This window comes from Chiloscyllium plagiosum, chromosome 18 (assembly GCF_004010195.1).
Source record: "Chiloscyllium plagiosum isolate BGI_BamShark_2017 chromosome 18, ASM401019v2, whole genome shotgun sequence".
Classification (NCBI taxonomy): Eukaryota; Metazoa; Chordata; class Chondrichthyes; order Orectolobiformes; family Hemiscylliidae; genus Chiloscyllium; species Chiloscyllium plagiosum.
In genome coordinates this window covers 18584396-18599057 of record NC_057727.1, presented here as the reverse complement: position 1 = coordinate 18599057, position 14662 = coordinate 18584396, and the positions used below count along the sequence as shown (strand labels likewise).

At 43.6% G+C, this 14662-nt stretch overlaps 1 protein-coding gene across 3 annotated transcripts in view; it reads right to left on the bottom strand.

Annotated features, from left to right (window-relative positions):
* The window catches only part of LOC122558909 (inter-alpha-trypsin inhibitor heavy chain H3-like), an 87374-nt gene that overhangs the window by 23060 nt on the left and 49652 nt on the right, over positions 1–14662 (bottom strand). For 2 of the 3 annotated variants that reach the window (XM_043707853.1, XM_043707852.1), the window contains exon 17: positions 14038–14136. In XM_043707853.1, the coding sequence (XP_043563788.1) occupies positions 14038–14136 (99 nt within the window). Of the gene's footprint in view, positions 1–11123; positions 11421–14037; positions 14137–14662 lie in introns of those variants that run through there. The other variant, XM_043707854.1, reaches the window with a different exon arrangement.

The following is a 14662-nucleotide window of genomic DNA, read 5'->3' as shown; positions in this document are numbered from 1 at the left end:
GAGGCATTTGGATGGGTATATGAATAGGAAGGGTTTGGAGGGATATGGGCTGGGCTCTGGCAGGCGGGACTAGATTGGGTTGGGATATCTGGTCGGCATGGAGGGTCTATTTCCATGCTGTACATCTCTATGACTCTATGACTCTAAATAGGTTGTTGCTAAGCAGATGCTGCTCAATTGTACTGCTGATGTCACCTTCCATCACTTTACTGATGATTGAGAGGAGACTGATGGGGCGGTAATTGATCAGGTTGGATTTGTCTTGCTTTTTTGTGTATAGGACATACATAGGCAATTTTTTACATTGTCGGGTAAATACCCAATGTTCTAGATGGTTATCCTACAGCAAGTTCCGGAGCATGTCTTCGGTACTATTGTTGGAATGTTGTCAGGGCTCATACTCTTTGTAATATCTAATGCCTCCCATTTCTGAATACCATTCTGTGATGCTTGGGGCATCTGGAGGAGGCTGAGATGGTTCATCCACTCAGAAGTTTGCAGCAAGTGCTCTAGCCTTGTCTTGTGCACTGATGTGCTCACCTCCCCCAGTATCCCATCACAATGAATGTATTTCTTGTGTGATTAGAAAACTGTGCAGTGGACAGCAAAAAATCTATGTCAGTTGGCTTTTTACTAAGCACCATAGTTTGCTAAATATTTTTCTCACAATTGCAGATGGGCATCTCATTCTGGCATCCTCTTGTCTTCCATTATATTGGAAACTGACAGAATAATGTTCCATTTCTGACCCAACGTCCTCACACTATGTTTTGCCAAAGATTAGGCAGGTAACCTATCTAACTTGCAAATGTAATATCCACCTGTGTATTTCTTTTAATGAATTTAATGTAATTCAGAAAAATGAATTATAAGCAGATGTAGGCTATTCCGCCCATTACGCCTGCTCTGCCATTCAGTAAGATCATGATTGCGCTGTTCAGTTTTGAATTTCACTTTCTCATTTTCCCTGATAACATTTGATTCCCCTGCTTAACAAGCATGTATCTACCTCTGCCTTAAGAATATTCATTAATTTCCTCTCCACCACCTCCTAAGGCAGCAAATTCCAAAAGTGCACCGCCCTCAGAAAAAAAAAATTCTCCTCATCTATCATAAAAGTGCTACCCCTACCTAACTTTAAAACAGTGCCTCCTCAATCTAAACTGACTCACAAGAGGCAATATCATTTCCAAGCTACTACACCAGATATCAATAAACTTCCTCTGAGTCACCTCTGAAATATTTATGTTCTTCCTGAATTAAGGAGACCAAAACTGCACACAGTATTAAAGTTGCAGTCTCATCATGTTATGTTTCTGTTCCATTCCTGTCATAGTGGATGGTATTGCATTAGCCTTCTTAATTCCTGTATTGACATATAACATGTTATGAGTACAACACTTAGATCCCTCTACAGTTCAGAGTTTTGCAGCCTTTCCCCAGTTAAGTAATGTTTTGCATTTAATTCTTCCCGCTAAAGTACACAACTTTATAGTTTCCCACATTATAATCCATATACAAGCTGTTTCGCCATGCAATCAACCTATCTATATCAATCTGCAACATCTTATGTTCTTTTCACAACATTCTTTCCTTCCTCTCTTTGTGTCATTTGCAAACTGAGCTACCATGCCTTTGCTCCTTTTACCTAATTCAATTATATAGATTGTAGAAAGTGGAGACTGTACCATAGACTTCTGTGAGACCCCACTTATCTCATCCTGCCAATCAACCCATTTATCAGTTCCAAATCTTACTTCAATGTGCGACCCACATTCACTTCCCTTAATACCTACCTTTCTCTCATTCTAGGAGGAAAGCAACTCCAACTAAGGAAGAAAGAATCCAGATGGATGGTGGTCTACATGACATTTGGTTCCCTTGTGTGGAGAGCATTGTGACTCTGACAATCCCCAGTGTTTGACCCCCACTGTGCCTAGGCCTATTGTCAGCTATCAGAGACTGCCCTTCACTCACTGTGTTGGGAACCCCTCAGCAAAGAACTAGCCTCCTGGACTTCACTATAGCCTCCTGACAACCATGACAAGCTTCCTACAACAACTTCTTCGAATCCATCCACTTCTTACAGCCCAGAGGGGTAGCCATGCCCACCCCCATGGGCCCCAGCTCTGCCTGCCTCTTTGTAGGATATGTGGAACATTTCATCTTCCTCAGATACACTGGCACCATCCCCTACCTTTTCCTCCTCTACATTGATGACTGTATCAGTGCCACCTCATATTCCCATGAGAAGGTTGAACAGTTCGTCAATTTCACCAACAACTTTCACGCTGACCTCAAGTTCACATGGACTATCTCCAATGCCTCCCTCCACTTCTTGCACCTCTCTGTCTTAATGTCCAGTGTGATTCCCTCGTTATGTCCATGCCCCCTACCACTCCATCGTCCACACGCAGCACCTTCCCTTGCCGCTGCATGAGGTCTAAAACCCATGCTCACATATCCCCCCTCACCTCCATCCAAGGCCCTAAAGGATTATTTCACAACCAGCAGCATTTCCTGCACATCCATCCAGCTCATTTAAGCACTTTGCTCTGAAAGCACCTACCTCGAAGTCCGCGGTCTTTTTTACAGCAGACTGCAGCGGGAGCTGGGCAGAAGTAAGGTCAGAGTAGGGATGCTGTTGGGAAGGCAAGTCATTGCTATTTAATTGTTGTGTTCTAACCCAGGTCCTACACAGTCGGGCGTCCCTCTTCCTCTAATCTAAATAAGAGACCACAGACTCACAGCAGGAAGAATGGGATCATCAATTGGGGGTCTACAGGTAAGGTAAGTCACTAGTTTAAGTTTTCAAAAAAACTTACCTTGACCGGCGGAGCCCTCCATTTCCAGCAGCAGAAGGAGTGGAAGCTCTAACCAAGAAGGACTCTCGTGTGTTGTTAAGGTAAGGTTTTTCAATTTATATTTCTTGTGTATCATGTGATTGATTAAAAGTTTAATTGGTTAATTGATTAAGACCATAGCAGAGAAGCACTAGAAATTATTTAATACATAAATTGTAAAAGTTAATTAAATAAGTCGTTATGGTTGGACAGGTGATGTGCTGTAGCTGTATGATGTGGGAGCTGGCTGATCCCATTGTGAATGGCAGTGACCACATCTGCCACAAGTGTTTGTTGCTGGAAGATCTCTGGATCAGAATTGATGATCTGGAATCTGAGCTTCAAACGCTGCAGCACATCCAGGAGGGGGAGAGTTACCTGGATGCTTTGTTTCAGGAGGCAGTCACACCGAGTAGATTATGTAATTCAAATTCAGTAAGTGTTCAGGGACAACAGGGTGTGACTGTACGTGAGGCAGGTAGGAGGATTCTGAGTTCAGGAGTGGAGGAGGCTCAGTCCTTGACCTTGTCCAACAAGGTATGAGATTCTTGCTCCCTGTACAGATGAGGAAAAGGGTTATGGACAGGATGAGCCAGCTGACCACGGCACCATGATGCAGAAGGCCATTCAAGAAGGGGGAGCAAAAAGACAAGTTGTTGTTATAGGGGATTCTATAATTCGGGGACAGATAGTATCCTTTGTGAGCCAGATCAGGAATCCTGCATGGTGTGTTGCCTGCCCAGTGCTAGGGTGCAGGACATCTCTGACTGGCTTGAAAGGATATTGGAGCGAGAGGGGCAAGATCCAGTTGTTGTGATCCATGTTGGGACTAACAACATAGGCAAAGCTAGGATGAAGGACCTGTTTGGGGATTATCAAGCACTAGGAAGGAAATTGAAGTACAGGTCCTCAAGGGTCATAATCTCTGGATTACTGCCCGAGCCACGTGCCAATTGGCATAGGGATAAGGAAGTTAGGGAAGTAAACTTGTGGTTAAGGGATTGGTGTAGGAAAGAGGGATTCCATTTTGTGGGGCATTGGCATCAGGTTTGGAACTGGGGGGATCGGTACCATTGAGACAGTCTCCACCTGAACCAATGTGGAACCAGTTTTCTAGTGAAAAGGATAAGTAGGATGGTCAGTAGGACTTTAAACTTCTGAGTTGAGGAGAAGGGAAAGCAAAAGCAACAGGGAGCATGGAATTAAATGGAAAGATAAACAGCAGGATAGCATGTGTGCAGGTGGGTTTAAGCTCGAAGCAGAATAAGAATGCAGTAAAAACGAAGGATAACTTAGGACACCTTATGATTTCCAATATCTCGAATAATGATAAGAAAGTTAGCATTAAGGCACTTTACCTGAATGCTCGTAGTATTCGTAACAATGTAGATAAATTAAAGGCACAAATCATCATGAATGAATATGATGTGGTAGGCATCACAGAGATGTGGTTGCAGGGGTTCAGGACTGTCAGTTAAACATCCAAGGATTTACAACTTATCGAAAAGACAGGGAAGTGGGCAGAGGGGTTGGGGTTGCCTTGTTAGTTAAGAATGAAACTAAATCTATAGCACTGAATGACAGAGGGTCAGATGATGTGGAGTCATGTGGGTGGAGTTGAGGAACCACAAAGGCAAATAAACCATAATGGGAGGTATACACAGGCCTCCTAACAGTGGTCAGGACCAGGGGCGCAAGTTGTACCAGAAAATAGATAGGACATGTCAGAAAGGCAAGGTCACGGTGGTCAGTGTGAAAATACACAAGTCCCGTGGGCCGGATGGGATCTATCCTAGGATCCTCTGGGAAGGAAGGGAAGAGATTGCCGAGCCTTTGGCATTGATCTTCAAATCATCATTGTCTACAGGAATAGTGCCTGAGGACTGGAGGATAGCAAATGTGGTTCTCTTGTTCAAAAAAGGGTAGTAGAGACAACCCTGGTATTACAGACCAGTGAGTCTCACTTCAGTTGTTGATAAGTGTTGGAAAAGGTTATAAGAGATAGGATTTTTAACCATCTAGAAATGAATAATCTGATCAGGGATAGTCAGCATGGTTTTGTGAAGGGTAGGTCATGCCTAACGAATCTTATTGACTTTTTTGACAAAGTGACCAAACAGGTAGATGAGAGTAAATCGGTTGATGTGGTGTATATGGATTTCAGCAAGGCGTTCGATAAGGTTCCCCACAGTAGGCTATTATACAAAATGTGGAGGAATGGGATTATGGGAGACATAGCAGTTTGGATCAGTAATTGGCTTGCTGAAAGAAAACAGAGGGTTGTAGTTGATGGAACATGTTCATCTTGGTGTCCAGTTACTAGCGGCGTACCGCAAGGTTCAGTGTTGGGTCCACTGCTGTTCGTCACTTTTATAAATGACCTGGATGAGGGCTTAGAGGGGTGGGTTAGTAAATTTGCTGATGACACGAAGGTCGGTGGAGTTGTTGATAGTGACGAAGGATGTAGTAGGTTGCAGAGAAACATAGATAGGATGCAGAGCTGGGCTGAGAGGTGGCAAATGGAGTTTAATGGGGACAAGTGTGAGGTGATACACTTTGGACGGAGTAATCGGAATACAAAGTACTGGGCTAATGGTAAGATTCTTGGGAGTGCAGATGAGCAGAGAGATCTTGGTGTCCATGTACACAGATCCCTGAAAGTTGCCACCCAGATTTTCAGGGTTGTTAAGAAGGCATACAGTGTTTTGACCTTTATTAATAGAGGGATTGAGTTCCGGAACCAGGAGGTTATGCTGCAGCTGTACAAAGCTCTGGTACGGCCACACTTGGAGTATTGTGTACAGTTCTGGTCACCGCATTATGAGAAGGATGTGGAAGCTTTGGAAAGGGCGCAGAGGAGATTTACTAGGATGTTGCCTGGTTTGGAAGGAATGTCCTACGAGGAAAGGCTGAGGGCCTTGAGAGAGAGAGAAGAAGGTTGAGAGGTGACTTAATAGAGACATACAAGATAATCAGAGGGTTAGATAGGGTGGACAGGGAGAGCCTTTTTCCAAGTATGGGAACGGCAAACATGAGGGGACACAACTTTAAAGTGAGGGGAGATAGGTATAAGACAGATGTCAGAGGTAGTTTCTTTACTCAGAGAGTAGTAAGGGTATGGAATGCTTTGCCTGCAATGGTAGTGGATTCACCAAGTTTAAGTACATTTAAGTCGTCATTGGACAGGTATATGGACGTACATGGAATAGTAAAGGTGGGATGGGCTTCAAATTAGTATGACAGGGTGGCACAACATCGAGGGCCGAAGGGCCTGTACTGCGCTATAATGTTCTCTGTTCTATGGGGTACTGCAATTTGCAGGTGGACTGGGTGAGTAATGTTGCAGGTGGATCCAAAGAAAGGGAATTCATGGAATGCTTACAGGATGTCTTGTGATGGAGCCCACAAGGGAGCAGGCTATCCTGGACTTAGTGCTATGTACTAAGCCAGACTTTATAAAAGATCTTAAAGTAAGGAACACTTCGGAGGCAACGATCATAATATGGTTGAGTTCAGTCTGCAGTGTGAAAGGGAGAAGGCAAAATCGGATGTAATGGTGTTACAGTTAAATAAAGATAATTACAGGGGCATGAGAGAGGAACTGACAAAAATTGACTGGAAGCAGAGCGTAGTGGGGAAGACAGTAGAGCAACAATGGCAGGAGTTTCTAGGTGTAATTGAGGACACAGTACAGAAGTTCATCCCAAAGAAGAGAAAGATTATCCGTGTGTGGGAGGAATTAGACAGCCATGGCTGACAAAGGAAGTCAGGAAATGTATCAAAGTAAAAGAGAGAGCCTATAAAGTGGCGAAGAGCACTGGGAAATCAGAAGATGGAGAAGGCTACAAAAACTAACAGAGGATAACAAAGATAGAAATAAGGAAGGAGAGGATCATATATGAAGGTAGTCTAGCCAGTAATATTAGGAATGATAGCAAAAGTTTCTTTCAATACATAAGAAACAAACGAGAGGCAAAAGTAGACATTGGGCCGCTCCTAATTGATGCTGGAAGGCTAGTAATGGGAGATAAGGAAATAGCTGAAGAACTTAATAAGTACTTTGTATCAGTCTTCACAGTGGAAGACATGAGTAATATCCCAAAAATTAGGAAGGGTCAGGGGGCAGAGTTGAGCATGGTAGCCATTACAAAAGAGAAAGTGCTAGAAAAGCTAAAGATCTAAAAATAGATAAATCTCCTGGCCCCGATGGGTGACACCCTAGAGTTCTGAGGGAGGTGGCTGAGGAAATGGCGAAGGCATTGGTTGTGATCTTCTAAAAGTCACTGGAGTCAGGGAAAGTCCCAGATGATTGAAAAATTGCTATTGTAACCCCCTTGTTTAAGAAAGGATCAAGACAAAAGATGGAAAACGATAGGCTGATTAGCCTAAACCTTGGTTGTTGGTAAAATTCTCGAATCCATCATTAAGGATGAGATTTCTAAATTCTTGGATGTGCAGGATTGGATCAGAACAAGTCAGCACGGATTTACTAAGGGAGCATCATGCCTGACAAACCTGTTAGAATTCTTTGAAGAGGGAACATGTAGGTTAGACCAGGGAAACTCAGTGGAAGTTACCTATTTAGACTTCGCAAAGGCCTTTGATAAGGTGCCTCACCGGTGGCTGCTGAGTAAGGTGAGGGCCCATAGTATTCAATCTAAGCTACTGGCATGGGTTGAGGATTGGCTGTCTGACAGAAGTCAGAGAGTTGGGATAAAAGGCTCTTTTTCAGAATGGCAGCCGGTAACTAGTGCTGTCCCGCAGGGTTCAGTGTTGGGTCGCAGTTGTTCACTTTATATATTAATGATCTGGCTGAAGGTACTGGGAGCATTCTGGCGAAGTTTGCCGATGATACGAGGTTAGGTGGACAGGCAGGTAATACTAAGGAGGTGGTGAGGCTGCAGAAAGATTTAGACAGTTTAGGAGAGTGGTCCAGGAAATGGCTGATGAAATTCAATATGAACAAATGCCAGGTCTTGCACTTTGGGGAAAAAGAATACAGGCATGGACAATTTTCTAAATGGTGAGAAAATTCATAAAGCCAAAGTACAAAGGGATCTGGGAGTGCTAGTCCAGGATTCTCTAAAAGTTAACTTGCAGGCTGAGACGGTGATTAAGAAAGTGAATGTAATGTAATGTAATGTTATCATTTACCTCAAGAGTGGAATATAAAAGCAGCGATGTGCTTCTGAGACGTTTTAAAGCTCTAGTTAGGCCCCATTTAGAATACTGTGTCCAATTTTGGGCCCCACACCTCAGGAAGGACATACTGGCACTGACGCATGTCCAGTGGCAATTCACACGGATGATCCCTAGAATTATAAGCCTAACATACGATGAACGGCTGAGGATCCTGGGATTGTATTCATTAGAGTTTAGAAGGTTGAGGGGAGATTTAATAAAAACTTACAAGATAATGCATGGCTTAGAAAGGGTGGTCGCTAGGAAGTTGTTTCCATTAGGCGGTGAGATGAGGACCTGCGCGCACAGCCTTAGAATTAAAGGGGGTCACTTTAGAATGGAAATGAGGAAATGAAAATAGATAAGTCCCCTGGGCCTGATGGCATTTATCCTAGGATTCTCTGGGAAGCAAGGGAGGAGATTGCAGAGCCATTGGCCTTGATTTTTATGTCCTCGTTGTCTACAGGAGTAGTGCCAGAAGACTGGAGGATAGCAAATGTGGTTCCCTTGTTCAAGAAGGCACCAAATGTTCTCAATAAAGTAAGAATGTAATATTTGGTAAAACAACTCGATTAGCTCGTTGCCTGGAGACAAAAACAAATTTGAATTCGGCCAATCAGTTTAAATTATATTTCGAAAAATATGAAACTCCAGTCCAGTTTTGAATTGATTATATTGACAATCTTAAAAGTCAATGACACAATCTGATGCTCTGGGGTATAAAACTGGGAAAATTTAATATTTGGGAGGAGAACTGCCATGCCACCAGTCTGCCTGAAAAATAGCTCTCTTAAAACTACTTTATAAATCTGTAATTTCTGATGCAGAAATTCCTATGAGGAAGATAAGAAGTCACAGGAAGATCCAAATAGATCAATTGAAAGCTGCCTGGTTGAGTGATAAGAAATGTGGTTTAGGAAATCTTAATTGGGAGTTTTTGGTAACTGATTTCATAGAAGGGAAGGTAAAAGATGGGTTAAAGTAAGTATTTTTTCATAGTTGTGAGTTAATTATTCTCTGTTACACTTTAAGAAATAAAGTAGTTAATTATTACTTTAAATAGAACTTGGCCATTCGAATATTTACAGATTACAGCTAAATATTTCTGTGTTGCTCGTTTTAAATTAGGCAGAAAAGTTAACACCGACCATCCCCACTGCTCCATGGCCGAACACTTCAACTCACCTCCCACTCCCCCAATGAAGGATATGGAGGCACTTATAGGAAGGATGTGGAGGCACTGGAGGAGGTTTACCAGGATGTTGCCTGGTATGGTAGAGAGATCGTATGAGGCAGGGCTGAGGCACTTGGGGTTGTTTTCATTGGAGAAAAGAAGGTTTAGGGGTGACTTGATAGAGGTGTACAAGATGATTAGGGGTTTAGATAGGGTTGACCATGAGAACCTTTTTACCACGTATGGAGTCAGCTATTACGAGGGGGCATAGCTTTAAATTAAGGGGTGGTAGGTATAGGACAGATGTTAGGGGTAGATTCTTTACTCAGTGAGTTATGAGTTCATGGAATGCCCTGCCAGTAGCAGTGGTGGACTCTCCCTCTTTATGGGCGTTTAAACGGGCATTGGATAGGCATATGGAGGATAGTGGGCTAGTGTAGGTTAGGTGGGCTTGGATCGGCGCAACATTGAGGGCCAAAGGGCCTGTACTGTGCTGTATTTTTCTATGTTCTATGTTTCTATGTTCTACATTTCTTCATCCAGAGAGTGATGGACCCATGGAATTCATTGCCATGGAGTGCAATGGAGGCCGGGACATTAAATGTCTTCAAGGCAGACATTGGTAAATTCTTGATCTCGCAAGGAATTAAGGGCTACGGAGAGAGTATAGGTAGGTGGAGTTGAAATGCCCAACAGCCATGATTAAATGGAGGAGTGGACTTGATGGGCCGAATGGCCTTACATCCACTCCTATGTCTTATGGTCTTATGGTCTCATCTGCCGGGTCTGTTGCTCTCAATGTGGTCTCCTCTACATTGGGGAGATGGGACATCAACTCGCAGAGTAGTTCAGGGAAAATCTCTGGGACACATACACCAAACAACCCCACTGCCCTGAGGCCAACCACTTCAACTCTCCCTCCCACTCCCCCAAGAACATACAAATCCTGGGCCTCCTCTATCACCAAATCAAAGCTACCCAGCAACTAGATGAAGAACGCCTCACCTTCCCCCTTGTGACCCTACAACCACACGGCATCAACATTGACTTCACCAGTTTTCAAACCTTCCCCATCCCCACCTCATTCCAGATCAAATTTGGCACCGCCCTCTTGACCTGTCCTACCTGTCCATCTTCCTTCTCACTTATCGCAATTAACCCTCACCAAATCCACCTATCACCTTCCCAGCTACCTTCCCCCAACTCCACACACCCATTCATCTCTCAGCCCCTTCCCACTTCACGTTTCTGATGATGGGCTTATGCCTAAAACGTCAACTCTCCTGTTCTTCAGATGCTGGCTGACCTGCTGTGCTTTTCCAGTGCTACACTTTTCGACTTTTCCTTCCTTGGTGTCTGTGCTAATCATTAAGGCAAGGCACAAGTAATATCATTGAATATCTGACTAAAGGGGCAAAGCATTCAAAGGCAAGACAAGGCATGGATTCTGTGAGCATCGCGTAGGTTCATAGTGAGTGGCTGCTACAGCAGCAAGTGAAATGCCCTGAGATGTAGTCTGCTCCAGTCCATAAGCTGAGTGTGTGTCTCTGAGTGCACAGTGTCCTTGCTGCAGCATTACAATGATGGCTGCCAGTGTCCTGTAAGTGCTTTGGAGATGTGCCATGAGTGTTCTCAGAGGATGGCACAAGTTGGATGGATGTGGGGCATGTGTGGCTGATACCCATGGTGCATTGCCTGAGTTGTTGGTGTCCTGTATCCAACATGGAGGTCCTTTCAAGTAAGCAACCAGCTGGATTTGCCAGGTACCTAACTTCCATATTGAGAATTTTTGACATCTAGCCTATTTTCTAAGATTGGAAGCTGAATAGCAATGAGGTGAGTTGGTCTGTGAACAAGGCGTTCAACAAGTAATAATCCAGTGAACTGGCAACTTGTTGCTGCCAAGCAAAGAGTTTATTGTGCTACTTGTCAAAAGCATAGAAGATGGACCAGGATACTCCTGACATCGAATGACTCCTGGCTCCATCCAATACTCACAAATATCTCACCATAGTTCACTTCATTCACACCCTCTGAGCTTCTGACAGCATTTTTCTCCATATCTGTTCCCATTTTGTTTTCAGAACCAATTATTTTAGCACAATATCATCATCTTGGCCATCTGGTCCTTTCTTCCCCTCTTTCACCAACACCATTACACATTCAATTTCAAACTCCTTCCAATACTGGTCATTTCCATCCATTCAACGTATCCTCCATCTCTGCAAAAGAATAAATTACCCATACTGAAAACTCCTTCAATCATGCAACCAATTACAACCTGTAACTCGGGCTTGGGTAAATCTGTAAATGATGCACCTTCCTCCATCTCCTGCTCAAATTAGAGTTCAATCTTCCACTGGAATTCTCAATTCTATATCAGTCCACTGACATAATTTTTTTCTCTAACTTTCTGGCTCAGGAATACATTCCTTCTGCATCTCCTGTTAATGAAGCTACAATACTAATGAAGGAAGGTGTTGCCCAAGTACTAACAGAACATTACCTGCCCCACCAGGGGCCCGAACATTTTAGACCACTGCTACATCACTGTGAAAGATGCCTACTGCTCCATTCCCCCGTCGGAACTCCGACCATGATGCCGTGTTTCTTCTCCCAGTTTACAGGCAAAAGCTCAAGCAGGAAACCCCCTCGCAGATACAGGCCCACTGCTGGCTGGAAGAGGCAGAGGATCTACTCCAGTGCTGTCTGGAATCGGCTGATTGGGCCAAGTTCAAACAGTCCACAGATACCTTGGACAAGTCCGCCGCCACCGTCACAGACTTTATCAGCAAGTGTGTGGAGGACTGCACTGAAGAAGTCAATCCGGGTGTTCCCCAATAGGAAACCCTGGATGAATCAGGATATACAGAATCTGCTAAAAACCAGGCGTGAGGCCTTTAGATCAGGAAATCCACTCAAATATAAAGAATCCAAGTATGACCTTCGCAAAACCATTAAGACAGCCAATGACCAATACCGATCCAAACTAGAGACCCAGACAGACACCCAGCGACTATGGCAAGGACTGAATGACATCACAGGTTCTAAAAAGAGACAGTGCAAGGTAGACAGACAATGACATATCCCTCCCAGATAGTCTCAATGCCTTCTATGCTTACTTTGTATAGAATTTTGGCAGAGAGCTAACACCTATTCTGACAAGTCCTGACAAACCTATCCCAACAGTCACTGCATCAGAGGTCAGATCAGTTTTCCTTCATGTGAATCCAAGGAAAGCGATGGGACCATACGGACTACTAGGCCGTGTACTCAGAACATGCGCAGTCAACTGGCAGAGGTCTTCTTGGACATCTTCAACCTCTCCCTGCCTGTTTTAAGACGGCCAACATCATCCCTGCACCTAAGAAGGTTCATGCAGCAGGTTTCAATCTCTATCGCCCAGTGGCCCTAACTTCGGCGGTCATGAAGTGCTTTGAAAGGCTGGTCATGGCATTAATCAACTCCAGCCTCCCCACTACGCTTGGCCCACTCCAATTTGCCTATTAAACCAACAGATCCACGTCAGATGCCATATCACTTGCCCTTTGCTCCTCCCTAGAACATCTTGACACCAAGAACAGCTACGTAGGAATCCTACTGATGGACTACAGTTCAGCCTTCAACAATATTATCCCCTCGAGACTGATTACTAAACTTAGAGATCTCAGACTAAGCCCCACTCTCTGCAACTAGATCCTCAGTTACCTGACCCACAGGCCACATTAATGAAGATTGGGGACAATATTTCATCCTCACTAACACTCAACACTGGAGCCCCCCAGGGATGCGCACTCAGCCCCCTACTGTACTCACTGTATACCCGTGCATGCATCATCAAATACCAGACTAACACTATTTACAAGTTCACTGATGACACCACTAGAGTCGGTTGAATCTCAGATGGCGACAAACCAGACTACAGACAGAAGGTGGAAGACCTGGAAAAAGGGTGCACTGAGAACAAGCTAGCTTTCAATGCCGGCAAAATCAAGGAACTCATTATTGACTTTCAGCAGAATGTTACTCATACCTCCCATACACATTAACAGCACAGAAGTGGGATGAGTGGACAGTGTCAAGCTCCTGGGAGTGGTCACCCCCAACTAGCTTTCTTGGACTCTTCATGTGGACGGACTGGTTACAAAGGCCCAACAACATCTCTTCTTCCTCAGGCAGCTGAGGAAATTTGGCGTGACGGCGAATATCCTTGCCAACCTTTATAGGTGCACCATCAAGAGCATTCTGTCTGGACGTATCATTATCTGGTATGGCAACTGTACCATTCAAGATCGGAGACGGTTACAGAGAGTGGAGAACTCAGCCCAGACAATCACAATGTCCAACTTCCCATCTATAGAATCCATCTACCAGGCCCTCTGTCAAGGAAAGGTCCATCCCACCCTGCCATTGCTTTTCTACAACCTCTACCACTGGGGAAAAGGTAGAGAAGCCTGAACACAAGCACTAGTCGGTTTCGTAACAGTTTCCAGCCTACTGTTGTTAGAATACTGAATGGACTCACAAACTCTTAACATTTGCCTGTACCTGTGTTTTTGCTTTTGCTGCTGTTTACCTATTATTTACTTATGTATGCTACTTAACTCTGTGATCTGCCTGTATTGCCCACAAGCTTTTCACTGTGCCTCGGTACACGTGACAATAAATTCAATTCAATTCAATTCAATTCACCTAATCCCTTAGACCAAATGTAGTGGCAGTCTCTAAAATCATGGCTGTTGTCACATCTTTATAAGTTGACGGAGAGTTCCTTAAATTTGTAAAGCAGCTTTGAAAGCAACTGTAAAATACGATTAAGATTTGTTTTGAAAATCTTACTCAGTCCACGAAATGAAGAATGAGAAAGGCCAGGAAAACCAGGGATGCCCCGACGATTGGAAGGACTGAGTACAGGACGTTTTAGGTACACAGGTGAATCTGAAAAAAGAAATATAAACATACACCAATTTATATTACTTTGTCGAAAAAACTGTGTTTACCACGTATCCACAGAATGTTGTTGGACATTTAAAATTTCACGACATTTTAAAGGAATTACCTGATTGGTAAACATTATATTCAAAATTGAATTATTAGCTGTGTGTAGTTCAGTGAGTTGGAATGAGAAAGTTTGATTCATCGGTTTTTCAGTAAGTTTTGGTTGAAGGGCATTCCACCTATAAGTGTCATATTTCAGAGCTTAGTATTTATATGGGATGAGAAAAAACAAATGTGGCTTCAACTTAGTGGAGGCGCTGACTTTTAAACCAAATATCGAATTAATTAGCTGTTAATGAACTGAGATGGTTCTTGTGGTGAGTCACAAATGGTAAAAATGAACAAGCAGCATTTATCCTTTAATATTCATAACCAGGAAATATCACAAAATGGACGGATCAAATTTCTAAGCTATTTTCTTAATTAGGTTGGGAAAAAAAATTTATACAGCTTGCAATTTAATATA